Source organism: Macrosteles quadrilineatus, unplaced genomic scaffold (genome assembly GCF_028750875.1).
Source record: "Macrosteles quadrilineatus isolate MER2022 unplaced genomic scaffold, UCM_ALF_1.0 Scaffold_4__1_contigs__length_99947679, whole genome shotgun sequence".
NCBI classification, from domain to species: Eukaryota; Metazoa; Arthropoda; class Insecta; order Hemiptera; family Cicadellidae; genus Macrosteles; species Macrosteles quadrilineatus.
Window position 1 is genome coordinate 86448691 of NW_026542597.1, and position 15866 is coordinate 86464556.

Here is a 15866-nt window from a genome sequence, read left to right on the forward strand (position 1 = left end):
GCTTAACTCAACCAATAGTTTTATTAATGCTTATGAAGTCAAACGGGGTGAAGCCCGTGCGAAACAGCTTGTAGTATGTTAATCTGATTACTATTTAGAGTGAGTTATATTGTGTTGCTTGGCTTTAAAATTATCATTGGTATCACCAATGACTTTGGATGTAGCAAAATGGTTTTGTGCTTTCCTAACAATCAAAAGGGTGCCAGGTCCTGAGAAAAGTCAGTAGCTTTTTGATGGTTCGGAACTGGACCCAGCTGTCCCTGATCATTGGGCTATTAAAATAATGATTCTAATGAAACAGCTGATCTTAGTCAGTACAAAGCTACACAGATCATCTCACAACATTCTACACTCATCCTTCACCCATAACTGGGTTAAAATACGCACCTAGATGGTGTCTTCGTCTCAATTGATAATGATAATGATTCTGATGATGATAATACAGGCACTGAGATTATTGGATATAACAAAATCTAAAATATGATTTAGTATGTCAATTTCCTTCAAAACAACACACAAGACAGTTTCTGCAAACATAACCAAGCACATAATCATTTAAAGCATTGACTAATCTAGAAAATATTCAACTCACAAAATACTTTTTACATTAAATATATTTTAGCGAAACACACCCACCATTCAAATTATTTTCACCTTGAACAAACATACTTTCTAAGGTTCGACAAATGCGCCTAATTTTCCACAACCTTCAGTGCAAGTTTCGGGTTCGTAGCTAGTTAGCCAACACTATCTACTGATAGACAGATAGCGCTACTAGTAGGCTGTGTAGTGTAGACAGTGTGTGGTTGTATAGTGTATAGTGTATCGGTATACACTAGCGACAGTGTGGATATGAGTGCAAGTGATCTTCTCTGGAAGTAAAATAGTGAACGTTGATATGGCGTAAGTTAATTTTTGTTTTAATTAAATTTCAGCCATTGGAAAAAGGTATAACCACCCCAATGCAAAATTAAGAAGAAAACCTATTTCTTCACAAAATAACAATGTTTCTTAGTCTCAAAGGTTAAAAACTTTGTCAAGAACAGTTTTCGTAAAGTAATTAGTATATGTTATTAATTTGGTCGTTTACTTTTTATGTTATCTAATTAAGATTGTCATATAGGCCTATTTCGTCAAACTAAAATTGTTATGTCTAATAAACTGTTAAATACTCACATTTTATCCAAGTCATGGAGTTATGCTTTAGATAAGGACAATATTTAACTGTTTTATAAAAAGGTCCCAGGTTAAAATCCCACCGACAGAAAACAAAATTCAGACAAACAACTAGGAATGAGAACATAGCAAATATCTCCTATCGGGAAGAATGTATTTTGTATACAAAAACTCCTTCCATAGAAAATTTGATTTTTTCTTCAATTATTTTGATAACAACTTCACCGTACTCACTGCCGTATAAACTGGCCTGAAGCATCCAAAGAGAATTTTTTTAAATAACTGTCTCATATAAATCTTCAAAAAAATATTCACATTCAAACTTTGTAGTTTAATATGCAATATACTACAAGAAAAAAAACCTAAACTAAACAATATTTTAAAACAAATAATCTGGTGAAACTGATTGTGAAAAACAACTTATAAACTGTAATTTGATATTTTGATAAAATATATTTATAGATGCTCAATTTCAAACTGTGATTCATTTTATGACCAATTGACCAACCTATTACAACGCTAAGTACATACAACTTTGAATACTATTAAACAACATATAATAAATTATTCAATTATAAAGGTTGCATTCGCCCTTTGTATAATAAACCTTGCTTTTAATCAATAACATTGGACGGAACACAACTATTCACATTTCGTTTGTAAATTAAAATGTTTTCCAAACAAGAATCATTTCTGGCAGAAAACACCTGCGCACTTATGAAATGTCAGTTGAAAGTGTCGATTGAAATTGCTGTACTTTATCTTTCAAACGAATATAATGGTGGAAGCATTTTTTCCAGTACATTACTTTCACCTGAGTTGTAATTTTACACGTCCGAAACTTAAAACATCGTATAACAATTATGGTTTTTAACTGCCGATACAATAGTCGATTGTTAAAAATAATATTTATTTAGATTGTTGTAAGAAAAAATATAGCCTATACTAAAAGAATGTTAAATATCAAACACAACAGTAAGTTTAGTACATTTTCCATATTTACCTGTGTATTCGTGGTGGTGTACACGAAATTCGATACACACCATTGCAAACGTACGAGTTGAAATCGAAATATTTAAGTAACAATTATTTACCGATATTTTTTGGATCAGCTGGTACAGAAACAATAGTGACACTAGCAACAGAGCCCGTTGTGGTTAAATACAACGGTCTCTAGGAAAATAATGGTTATGAAATGCATACACCACTTTACCACAGATTAAGCAAATAACTTTATAAATATGCGTTTAAAAAAAATAACCTCAAATGTAAATGATTAACAACAACGTGTAAACAAAGAAAAATCAAAGATATAACAATACAACAATCAGCTGTTAAATTATAACCACATGTTTCATTGTGATCATATGATGAATACCCATTACTACCATAAATCTTTCATAATTATTTGCAAATCTAAATAGATGAAGCTTTCCATTGACCAATTAATCAAATGAATGAATTAATGAAATGAATGATTAATCAAATTGGTCCAGTAGAACTGTAGATTTAGTTTTACAAAGTTTAACAAAAATGTCTCTATTTCAGTATTTTTAACGACTATAAACTTGAAGGCTTTTTAGCTTTTTTGCAAATAAATTTTACATGGTGAAGAAATCAACCAAAGTGAAAATTGATATTTTGAATGCGAATAAAATGTTCTACAAATTTTACTATTACGTATTAATTTATTAAAAATACTCATCAATCGCAGCATAAAGTTGGCTACACATATATTTAACTTTAAAATAGAAATTAGCTATAAACAACTGATTTGCCTATATTGCAGTGTTTAAAAAACAATTCCAAGTAATTAAAACACCTCATTTCACTTTTCCGATAAAGTCAACGATACACAAGTATTTGCTGTAACCAATTACTCGGCAATAGAATAAACACGGTATCAGCAAACTTACACAACTTTCCCCTATTAGCTTCCCAACAACATTATCATGGGAAAATAGGGTTAACCATGGTACTTCATAGGGAAAGTAAAAAATGTTGGAATAATTTTTGAAAAACGATTTTGATAGCATTGGTGGTTGTTCCATTTCGTTTAAAGTGAAAAGGACCATCACTGACTAAATTGTAATACATTATCTTTTTGCTGTTTTTGTCAAAATCGGATTTTCTGTTAATTTATGGGTTTTAAAGGAAAAAAATCACCTATTACAAAAATTATAAAAAAAACATCTGGAGGTACAAGGGATGAGTACCTAAATTCCTATTAATCAAAATCACCCCAGAGATATAGTTGGTAGCTCTGTGCACATCCACACACTCATAGACGCACACAATCACAGCTATCGTGCTTAAAAATCACTTTTTCTGAGTTCAGAGAAGCCCAAACAATATGATATTTAGTTAATTATGATGAAGCAATATTTCCCCCAAAAACTCAAACTCGAAATATTTGACGAAAACAATAATTTTATCTCTTTATATACAATGTGTATGGTTAAAACTAAAACTTGATGGAAGAACATTTGGCTGACATAAACGAACATGAACATAGTAGGATATGTATACACGTTGAAATAGTCTTTAGGATTTACCTGGGTTTGTTTTCAACAAATACTAGATTGTTTTGGGAAAATAACAAATTTTAAAATCGATTTCCCTAAACGAAAATCGAGCATTAATTTGTAAACCCCAATGGTCTCCAGACATGCAGTATTCTTATCTGATTCTGATTGGTCATTTGACTAATCACTTTGACAAATCTTGTATTACTCATAGTGTCGGATTTATTATGGTTACACAACTATACAATGAATTAGTTAGTGACTCTTTGAATATCATAGAGAAATTTGAGAAGTAAAGTTTTATCATAGACAAAAAGAATTAAATGTAGACTGTCAGCCATGCTGCGGTTACCATGGATACCATAGGTTCTGGCGCACACCGCTGGGAGCGCCGTGTAGCTACGTAGCGCGTAAGCCGTAACGACATGGCACCCCCAGCGGTGTGCGCCAGAACCTAAAAAATCCTATGGTAACCGCAGCACGGCTGACAGTCTATTTTTAATTCTTTTTGTCTATGGTATGACATTAATAATATCCATAGAAACCTAAGAAAACATATTGTAAACATAGAAATTGTAATTTTGACTTTATATTACTGCTACAGATAGTTATCAGTATCTATGAGTTTTACAAACTATTAAAAGTTTGGAGTAATAACCTAGATCATCACGGATAGTTGTGTCCTTCTCTTCAAGCATAAAAAATAAATAACAACCAACATCCCTATAAAAATTCTTTTAACCTTAGCTAGAACCACCACCATGATTCTTTGCATCGTTGAGCTAGAGTTCTCGCCTGTCAAAAGAAAAGCAGCGCTTTTTGAGGTCAAGTAGCGCAGATATATTAGCTCCGTTTCGTTTAATCCTTTGCGGATCAGTATAAGGGATTTTCACTCGATTAATTACTCATATTATCAAACTTTCATATTATGACCAGTAAATTAAAATAAATAGTTTTAAAACAAGAGGTAAACACACTGTAGCAAAACAGCTGTTTTATCCATGCAATGCTGATCTTAAGTAGCTCTTTTCTCCTTAGGTAGTAAAAATGTTGTTTAGTCCTTAGGGAGTAAAAGTCAGCTGTTATTGTAATTTTTGATTGTAAGCATTTTTTTTTTATTGTAAGCATTGCTTGTATCGAAAAAATGTATAGATTGTTTTAATCAGTTGTAGCTTAATTGTTACATTGTTGTCAAAAGTACGTTATGAAATATGATTTGTCTCATTACATGGGTATAATGTGCACTGACACAATCATAATAGACGATATAATTAAATAACTTACTAAACAGCTGCTTGTTTGCATTAGCGAAATAGAATGTTGGAAGTCATTTGAGATGCTCTTTTTACATGCTAAATATTAAAAAATAATAATAATAATAAGAGTGACAACATCTGGAACAAAGTTGCTGGACATAAAAAATAACACATTATTCATTGATATAATACAGTACCACCTCAGGGGAACGGCCCGCTAGGAGTTAGAAGAAAATCTTAATGTACATCAAATAAAATGTCTTTGTTTAGTGTTTACATATAAACAATATTTGTTAGATGCATTTCATTACATCCAACTAATTTCACCGCTGGTCAAGAAGCTGCAAATTTTTACTCAAAAGGTCTCAAAAGTCAATTTAATATTTTGCCTAGCGAAACTGGGGATTTTCCCTAAACAGCATTTTCACCCCGAATTGTCATTATGCCCCAAAACCGTGGGAGCCTCCAGCTGTCCTCTTAGCTCCAGAATGTTTTATGTATGAAGCTACAATCTACTCAACTTAGTCATGAATTTACATGGAGAAAATTGAAACGTTTGTCTTCCTCGTGGCATCTCATCTACTAACTGGTAGTTTTGTAGTGTAATTCTAGATTCAGTGAGGGAAAAACTTATTTTTACCATATTTCTAGAACATAAGAATGAAAATACCCCCGCCGCAGCAAACCTGCCGACTAAGCGAATTTCCATTTGTCTGAATTGATTTTCATTTAAATATATTTTAATAACATTAGGTTTAACGAGTACCTAGGTTTGCTGCTACAAGGAAACTAATAAAGTGTGTTTTTGAGCAAAATATTGATAGCTTAGTACAAAATAAATAAATTTGCCAAGTTTGATCAAAATATATTCATAAACAAGCAAACTACAACATTTGACAATATTCTCCATAAGAATAACATGGGAATTTTAAATTAACAATTTTTTAAATTTTTTCCGTTACTAATAATCGAACAAAAATACTTTTACATACTAAATTATTTGTTTTTTTAAGCTCTTTAAAAAGGTCTAAAGAGAAATTTTGTGTTTTGAGGGTCAAAAGTGAGAAAAACAAATTTTTACCCCATAAAACCCCCCGTAAAGCCCCGTTCCCATGGTCCGATCGTGCTGGTTCGCGAACTCATTCAAGTTTATCCCGCTTTACACCTTTAAACCAAATTTCATCAAAATCGGACAAAAATTACTCAAGTTATCGCGTTCACGGACGTATATATATATGAGTCTATATATATATATATATATATATATATATATATATATATATATATACATATATAAAAATTTGAATGAATAGTGTTTTTGGCCTCTGGGGACATCAAAATGAAAAAGTAAATCGGTCCCGGGTCTAGGTCTTACCGTGCCACCTACGGTAATAGCTACTTCCCTATAGGGAAATTCGCTAATATTTACCAAAGAATTCAAGACTAACACTTTGCTGAAAAAAAAACTGAGTCGTGTTCATTATTTGATTTTGGAACCTACAGTAGGTAGCTTTATTATATTGAGTTTATACAACCAATTTTGGTTTCAAAGGAAGAGGGGTTTCAACAATTTAATATTCAACAAATTTTTATTTGTTGCAGAATTTGAGGGATTATTTCTAGCTTAAACCATTTTTGTGACTGTAAACACTGTTTTGGAATCGATAACTTCAGCATTGATAATTGCAGGAAAATATATATTGCTATAAAATGATTTATTAGGTAAAGAAGGAGTCCTAAAAACTGACAACGTAGGGAAAAATATTCTTCATATTATTTTAACATCCCAGTAATTCTCAAATTTACTTTATGAATAAGATTTAGAATAAACTTGTAAACTCAATCCAGACTAGCTTAAAAACTCAATGATAATGGTATTATCTAACTTTTTACAGGACTGGTGGGGCAAAGACTCAAAATGGGGTCGTCCCAGGCGCCAAACTCAAGAATGGAGGAGTTTCAATTTCCGAAAAGGAGAAAGAACATCTGAAATATGCAGAGAGTAAACCAGTTAGTCAGTGGAGGCGAGCTCTTCCACAGGTAAATAAATGAACGATTCTTTTAACAATACCATAGAAATCTTAAAAACTTAACATTGTCTTAATAAGAAAATGTCTCTATTTTCCATGTAATCTTAGTGCATAAATCCAGTTATCAAATTATATCCCTTCTCTAATTAAGACAATGGCATATTTTAGTCTAAAATGAATGTAGACTGAACAACATTGGAAAAAGACCCAAGGTGTGTAGTGTGTTTTTTTTTTAAACTATGGAATGAGATGACTTGAGTTGCTTTAATAATGACTGAGAAAATCTGTTTGGAGAAATACAGTAGCATTTTTTGGAAATGCAAGGATTAATGACAGCTGGATACGTTTCGAATAATAAAAAAGTAAGGAATTTCCACAGAGTCAATCAGAAATGCTTTTATCGAATCTTAGCTTTTTTTGGAAAAGGTCTACGAACCTTTGCCAGGATCCGGGATAAGTATGAAAACATGGATGCCATATCAGCTAAATTAGATTATTGGTCTAGAAATCAAAAGTAATACTGAGAAAAGTTGCAATTCAGTAAACTATATCAATCACAATATTTGTGTTTTAACCTTAATTTGAATGGAGGTGATATTTTGTGCACGTTTCACCTAGTTCACTGACTAAGATCAGCTGATTAATTTCATCAGTCCAAAATTTGAACAGCTGGATGCAGTTCCGGAACCATCAATAATCTTTTGAATTGTTTTGAAGCAAACCAATAAACACTATAACCAGTGGCAGTTCTAGAACCTTTTCATTTAGGGCTAACAGGGTGTTCCCCTCCAGGAAGAGGGCCTGGGGGCCTCCCCCATGAAATTTGCTTTGTTTATATTTAATGGCAAATAAATCAAAAGTAATTATTAGCATTAATAATGCAATCTGCTAAATACACCCCTCTTCCATTTTTATTGAAATGCTGACAAAAGCAACAAAGCCATATTGCTGGGGCCAGGATTGTTAATAAAGGTTCACGAAGAAGGCTGGGTGTAAAAGAAAAGCTTTGAATACTGGTTGAAACATTTTATAACTATTTCTGGGGAATATTGTTTTGAAGAAATCCCTTATCTACTAGATCAAGTACATGCCACAGGGAAGAAAGGAACAGATTAAACATCCCATGGTACAATTAAGTGGTGTCCAGCACTATATAGTCACTGGTGTCTAGAGGCAAAGTCCAACACTGCCCCTCTCACCATCATGTACTACAACGTTTAAGGTGGAGGAAGACCCTGCGTGCTGTGCGATAGGAATTTCCACACAGTGCTTGTTGCTCAAGCTTTTCTATGCTCGTTCCAAGTATATTTCCGGCCCATAACACCAGAGCTGAATGTTCCTGGTTGTATCACAAACAAGTTTCCTCTAAACCTCAGGTTTCTCTGAGGCACAGTACATTCAAAAACCACTGTACAAGTTGTAGTTTTACTTGTTTTATATATGTAAACAGCATTTTTTGTTTCAGTACCTTGCTGCATTTGCTAAAAACCTCCTCCTCTTAGACCTGGGCATGGTGATCGCCTTCCCCACCATAGTTATTCCTCCTCTGCTGCATTCTAAGGAGGGGCTCAAATTCACAATGTCGCAAGCATCGTGGTTTGGTGAGTTTTTTCACTCTTAAGTCTACCTTATGTTGATGAAAGAAATATTCCTGTCGCAGAAGACTTAGCAAATTTCCGTTTGTCTGATTGGATTTTTACTAAATTTTTTTCTTCGACTTGGATATGTTCACCATTTAAATAACTACATATTTTACACCTATTAGAATGCAAAATATAACGAGGTATAGGAACAAAAGTCTGATTAGGTTTATGAGTGATGATACTAACATTGAAAACAATGCAGAATTCTAATCCTAGTTTATTAGGAATGGTGTTGGAAGAAACCTATGATTTCCCAGTTAAATGGTCAGAGGCAACGCTAGTCTGACTGAAAGCCGTTAAAGTATTGAATAATGTTGAGATGAGATTAGTTATCAAACAATCTTGTATTACGTAACAGACTTCTCTTGGCACCATGACATTGGATGAAGTGACAGATTGAAAACTTCAAATATTGTCAAGAACAATAGTTTTTGCTAAAGTAGTTCCAGACAAGTAATTTCTTATTATGAATGTGACGTGTAAGGTGTGAAATGGAATACTGTAGTATGACAATCAAAGTTGTCGAAGAATTCAACTCCTATGTTTAGCGAGCCATTGTTGATTCAATTCATTCATCAATAATCATCCCATCTGTAATAATAGTTCAGCTGTAGTTATTTTTGAAGTTGAATTTATTTCACAAAAAAATACATTATAAACAAACATTAAGAACACACGGTATTCATTATAGATTTATGTTATTCAGAAACTAAATTTTAACTCCATAAAAACCCTTTCCTACAGCTTGGTTGTGCAAAATTTCATTGAAATCAGATAATTTTTACTTGGGTTATAGTGTTAACGGGCACCTATATATTATGTATATGCCGTTGAAAGGATCGTGTTTTTGGCCTCTGGGGACATTAAAAGAAAAAAGTAAATTGGCACCAGGTCCAGGTCTTAGCAAGAGACTGGTAATATCTTATTCTTTATAAACACACTAAAAACAACAACTATATTTGATTATTGTGCTTTCAATAAATGGTCCATGCCAAAGAAAATGCTGATCTTAGCCTGTAATCAAACTACTAAAGGCATCTCACACCCAGGCATTCATATTCAGCTTAAATTACACACCTCTAGGAGTTTTTTGTGTCTCTATGGCATGGCAGCTTCACACTGTTAGTGTAGGTGTAGAATGAAGAAAAATGATCGGAGAAGTTTTGGTACTGGCTGAGACCACAGAGAAGTAAGATACCTATAGATGAAGAACAGAGGAAACTCGCTCATGGCACAGATGTGTACTTTCATCTCTGGTATGTTGTGCTCAAAATATACTTGTTACGAGCTGTGCAGAAATTTCCATCGCACAGGGCACAGATCTTCCTCCACCGTGAGTGTTGCAGTACATGAGTCCGAGGGTAGCAGTGTTTGACTTTGTCCTAAACACCAGCGACTAGTGCTAGACATCACTTGTATCATTGAATATTCCCTCTACCTCACTTCTCTATTCTAAGAACAGCTTTTTGTTGGCCAGGATCATATATTAAAAGCCCTAAGAAAGGCTTTATGCACTCATCCTCAATTCATATTTGGGTAACAAAGTAACAAATACTGTATTTCCGAAGGATGATGGACATGTTTGCGTAGGCAGTATCGTGTACTTCTGTCAGCCGCTGGGCAGCCTCACAGCTGCGGTGACGCTCGACTACCTCGGCCGCAAAAGAGCCATGATCTTCCTCAACATCCCATTCTTTTGCTGCTGGGTGACCCTATACTACACACAGACGGTCACTATGTTGTTTGTGCTTAGCGGCATCATGGGACTGGGTAAGTAAATGAAAATTAATCCTTTCAATAGGCATAGTTTCTTTGAGGTTAGATATTTGCAACAGCGCACCAGAGAGTGCATATTAAAAAGGCTATAAACTGAAGGATTAAGTCTTGTATGGATGGATGGTATGACATATTCGTTACTGACTAGAACAGCTGGTTCATTAGCTAGGACTATTTTTTAAAGCCAAACTAGCAACCTGCGTCACTTCGTGACATACAAAACCGTGATATATTTGATATATAGTTGATATATAAGGGTGAAAACGAATATTTCTCATCCTAATAACACAAGTTATAAGAATACACAAGCTGTTTACACTAAATAATCAGCTGATTTAGTCAGATATGAACCTGGAATAAGTTAAGTCAAGGTTTAACTTGTAAACTCTACTTTGTAACCTTCAACTACTTTATTAGTCCTTGAGAGGATATTACCTTTGACTTTTAGATGATGAAGTACAAATACTACCCATATAGACCAGCTGTATCCAATTTCTTTTTACAATACAGCATAGCAGAATAAACATCAGACAAAGTGTGTGCTGTTTCAAGATTATTTGCTCCCTTATATTTTGATACTACTGTATAGGATAGTTGATGTTGCTTAAAAAAAAACTCTTGTTTAAAATAAAGTTTTTCTTTAATTTTTACTTTAAAAAATAATGTACTCAAGAGACATCACAATGCAATTCTGGAAGCTCAATTCAACTATTTTTTTTATTGGTTACAGCTTTATGGGAATGAGAGATGATATACTTCTATTAATAGATCAAGATATATTGATGGTAGTTTTATCAAATTTGTCAATATAACATGATACAATTCACAGGTATAGGGTCCATAGAAGCATCAATACTAACGTATGTGGGGGAGATTAGTGAACCCAAGCTGAGAGGAACGTTGACCTCGATGGCGGAGATCGCAGAGTACATGGGCTTCGTGTTCATGTTCTTCCTGGGGACGGTCACTGATTGGCGGACAAGCGCACTCATCAGCGCGTTGGTACCTGTCGTCAGCTGTCTATCCCTTCTACAGGTGAGATAATAACCAAAAGCGTAGAATCTTTGACTGGTTAAACACACCAGTCACTATTCAAGCCGTAGCCAGTTTTTAGAATAAACGTTAATGTAGTTGGATTTAGCTAAAATAATGCTTTGCTTTGTTATAACTAAATGAGTGTAAATGATCAAATTGTGAAGTTTTGTAAATTTTCACCTATTTTACTTAAATTGGAAATTTTAGAAAATTTACTGCATTATTGGGGTGGTATGGGGGGTTTATTTTTGATTTGTCATAATTTTTAAAGAGATTATGTCTAAATGGCCCTAGAAATACTCTAGTTTGAACTTTGGTATTGTTGAAGAAGTGATTTACCAAAATATTGGACATTTTTGACAAAAATATGTTTTTCTACCCATAATGCATTTAATTTTCTCTTTTCTTACAAGGCTGTGCCCCTCTTTGCCCCTGAACTGATTGTTAAAGGTGATTGTCAAAAAATTGTTCAACTTCTGATTTTGACCCAACACTTTTTCTCTGCAGATTCCAGAGACTCCGATCTGGCTGTTATCCAAGGGTAATTCCGAGGAGGCTTTGAAGGCTCTCTGCTGGTTACGAGGGTGGGTGACTCCCGATCAGGTACAAAACGAGTTTGACGAGATGGTGAGGTACAGCCTCGCCAGCAAAGTACTGACCAAAATGTCCAAGTGCGACTTGGAGCAACAAGCTTATGCCAATGAGGTAGACCTAGCTGATGAGAAGTCTCCGAAAACTCATACAGACACTAAAAGTGCAGACGGTTCAACAGAAGTTTCTGTGAGCTGCGAGCAAAAGAAAATGGATTTGAAAGCCCAACTGAACGACTTGACGATCGGTATGGAGAAGGAATCGATCGAGTCTTTGGTTGAACAGAAATTACCCTTCAGGGAGAGATTGAGGGACTTTTGTCGTCAAGAGATGATGATGCCGATGTTTTTGGTTTGTTCGTTCTTCTTCTTCACATACGGCTCTGGAATGCTCGCAATCAGACCTTACATGGTGCCAGTCTTCATGAACTTGGGGCTAATTATGGATCCTTATTTGGCAACAGTGAGTACCTAGCAATTCTCTCAAAGTGTAAAAATATCTCAGTTCAAAAGCTCACAATGTAAATTATTTAATTATTGACTGCTAACATTGATCGTTAACTATGGCAAACCATTTATTTTTTTATTTGGCCATCATCTAGGGTCAAAATAATAATATAATCAAGCATAACGTGTTTTTCAAATACTTCTTTTTAAGGAGATATCCACAATTATATTTGTTTCTAATTAACGTTTATACCTTAGAAACTATTGAAGATATCTTTATGAAATTCAGTACAATTTAAGGTAGCATAATATACAAATTATTCATGGAAAATAATTTTTAGCATAAAAGTTGTGTCTGTTTTAATTTTTTGTACCAAAATATATACTTGAATGTATACAAAATGCAAAAAAAACTTTTATTTAGCATTTACATTTTCCTATCCAACTACATCAAGTACAGAAAGATCATATAACTAATAACTAGCTGAGAAATCACAATTTGTTGTTTGAAAAAAAAATCTGAAGAGTGAAGACTACCCTCATTGCACTAACTAATATTGTAATGAACATTAAAACTATCATGTAATATATGATCATCATGATGACTTGGATGGTGGTGTCGTCCTGTATTCCAACTACTAGGAGGTCGTGAATTTTGGATATTTATAGGCATGCACTGTGGATGCGATACTCCCTGGTGTGGATGATGATGTTGTGGTCCGCTCTATTGAGTTCTATGACTATCCGCAGTACTATCCTGAAAATTAAACCAATTTGTTAATACCAAGGCAAAAATGTGGTGCGGATTCCACTATAAACTGTAGGTCCCACAGTTGTCATTAGGTGTATGGGCTATTAATTAACAGTTGTGTCTAAGGAATATGTCAGCCTTAGTCACTAACAAGACTGCAAGATCGCACCACTCATCCTACACTCATCTCTCCATTCATACTTGGCTTAAAATACCTACTTTGTATGGTCACCATTTAAATGAAAAGTACAAATGACAATGATAAAATAGTCTAGCCATGTTAATATTTAACAGAGTATGTCATGTAAACATTTTCTGCAGACAGTCTTCACAGCTATCGGGCTGGGTGGCTGTGTCCTGTGCACCGTCACTGTCCGTTTCATCGGCAAGCGACCCCTGGGTCTCATATCAGTTCTGGGCTGTGCCGTCAGCTGTCTCTCCCTCGGTACTTACGCACTGTACGTAGATGAGCTCGAAGGCCACAAACACGCGTGGATGCCGATGGTCATGATGGTCGCCCTCGCCTTCTTCACTGGGATCGGAATGGATCCATTGCCATGGATGTATCTCAGCGAAGTCTTTCCTTTCAGGTATGATTATTTTGGCGTTTCATTTAAAAGAAGTTATCTCTTATGTCTATATGTTGATATGCTAACGTGTGTAATTCTTCCCAGTTATGGTTCCTTTACTTCCCATTGACTCAACTCACATTTGGAACCCCAACAATATTGTCTTTATTATTACTGTACAAATAAAATGATGTGATATCGTGGTTTTTCTACAAATCTATGTCAGTCAACATTTATATATATCAGGACCACTTTAATAAATTGGCCCAAGCGCAGGGGACGCAAGGGACTTTATATTTGTTGGGGGTGTAAGAAAAAGGAAAATTCTTCCTCAAAGTAGGAGGAGGGGGCGCAGTTATATCTCGGACCATGGCTTATCGTATCACTTACAAAAGTGGGACTGTATTTTTTTCTTACTTTTTGCAGATAATAATATGTATGCATTGATCTTTTTTTTATTTGTTATTATATTTATATACAAAAAAAATTCCTCGTGCTATTGGGCTCCCAAATGTGAGTTCTGTTGAACGACAGTAAAGGAAACAGCAGCTGCAAATTTTAATGTGGACCAAAGTCAGCTTAGGGTACAGGCCCAATCCTGAGACAGCCATGTGTTAACTTGTTCATTACTATAGGATCTTTTTAGTATATCAATAATAGTAACAGTTAAACAATTAACGAATCCACAAGTATTTACAGCTGCTAGGTTATTTAACTTTCACAAGCTCGCTGGCCTTACAGTACAGGCTTACTACTGGATTTTATGTTTCTAGGAGAAACATCCGGTTTTGCAAAAGTAAAACAAGTAAAAAAAAATAATAAAAAGAGTATTGACTACATAATCTGTAAGGTGTTACCAAAGAGAGGAAACACTCAGTTACCGAAGTGGTGTCTAGGACGAAGTCCAACACCGCACCTTCACCATCAAGTACTACAATTATCAGGGTGGAGAAAGACCATGTGAGATGCATTTCCACATGGTTCTGGCCACTCTGACTCTTTTTTGCTCGTCACAAGTATTTCTGGCACAACATACCAGACATGAAAGCGAATGGTCGTTCCATAATCAAATCTTGTTTCCTTTGTACCTCTGCTACCAATCCTTCTCCGTGGTGTTGCTAATCCAAATAATAGCTGCTTCAGGTAATTTTAAGACTGTTTTATCTCATTTCTCGTGTTCTGTTTAGAGGGCGCAGTATGGCGTGTGGTGTAGCAGCCGGTATTTCCTACGTCTTCGGCTTCATCGCAACAAAAACGTTTCTTGTGTTGGAGAAGACGTTAACTCTGTCCGGAGTGTTCTTTTTATACGGAAGCTTTAGTGTTGTCGGGTTCATCTTCTTCTACTTCTACCTTCCCGAGACCGAAGGAAGGACAATGCAGGACATTGAGGAGAGTTACAAGAAAAAGAGGAAAAGTGATAGATAGTTTTTGGAAAAATTGTATTTTGTACATATTTTAAATGATTCTACAAGAAAAAATATTTTAGCGAAATGTAATGTGTTAGGGAACTTATTTTACTCATTTGTGGCATTAGTTTTCCAATACAATCAATTAATGTCTTAAAACTCTGTCCACAAAATTTTAGTGGTCTGAGGTGAAGCGGTTCCAGCCCATCAGCTATGAAACAATCACATAAATTTCTTAAACTGAGTATAACGGACTATAATGTCCTGTCCAACCAAAATACTGTAGTATGAAAGTTGTATTGATGTAGTGCAGTAACCTTTGTTAGGTTACTGTAGGAAAAGATATTTTGTGTTAAAAATATTTAATTTTTTATTCAGCTTTACCAACATTATTTTTTGGAATAATCTCAGGTAATTTTATTTTAAATAGTATAATCAATCTATCTTCCAAAATGTTATTTGAATGTTTTATAGGCAATTTCTTTACAGTGAGATAGTAGTATCATAGATAAAAGGAGTATAGACAGTGTAGACAGAAGTAGACAGTGTCTACTTCTTTTAATCTATAGTAGTATGTATGTTTTTAATTTTACCGTTAGTTTCTATGGATTATGTAAATATTTGTTTTCGAATAGATAAGGTTCAGCTGTTAATTTTGTAAT

The 15866-nt window shown here is 34.5% G+C and overlaps 1 protein-coding gene across 1 annotated transcript; it reads left to right on the forward strand.

Annotated features, from left to right (window-relative positions):
- Positions 1-789: 789 nt before the first annotated feature.
- Positions 790-15402, forward strand: LOC128992408 (facilitated trehalose transporter Tret1-like). Its single transcript, XM_054415970.1, has 8 exons — positions 790-903; positions 6853-6997; positions 8453-8588; positions 10221-10400; positions 11236-11441; positions 11949-12494; positions 13551-13819; positions 14986-15402. The coding sequence occupies exons 1-8, from the start codon at positions 899-901 to the stop codon at positions 15221-15223; spliced, it is 1725 nt and encodes a 574-aa protein (XP_054271945.1). The 5' UTR covers positions 790-898; the 3' UTR covers positions 15224-15402.
- The last annotated feature ends 464 nt before the right edge of the window (positions 15403-15866 follow it).

Excerpts from the sequence above, each read along its gene's own strand:
- LOC128992408 (XM_054415970.1), top strand. Across the intron at positions 8,589-10,220 it reads GTCGCAAGCATCGTGGTTTG|GCAGTATCGTGTACTTCTGT; the intron begins GTGAGTTTTTTC and ends ATGTTTGCGTAG. Across the intron at positions 10,401-11,235 it reads TAGCGGCATCATGGGACTGG|GTATAGGGTCCATAGAAGCA; the intron begins GTAAGTAAATGA and ends TACAATTCACAG.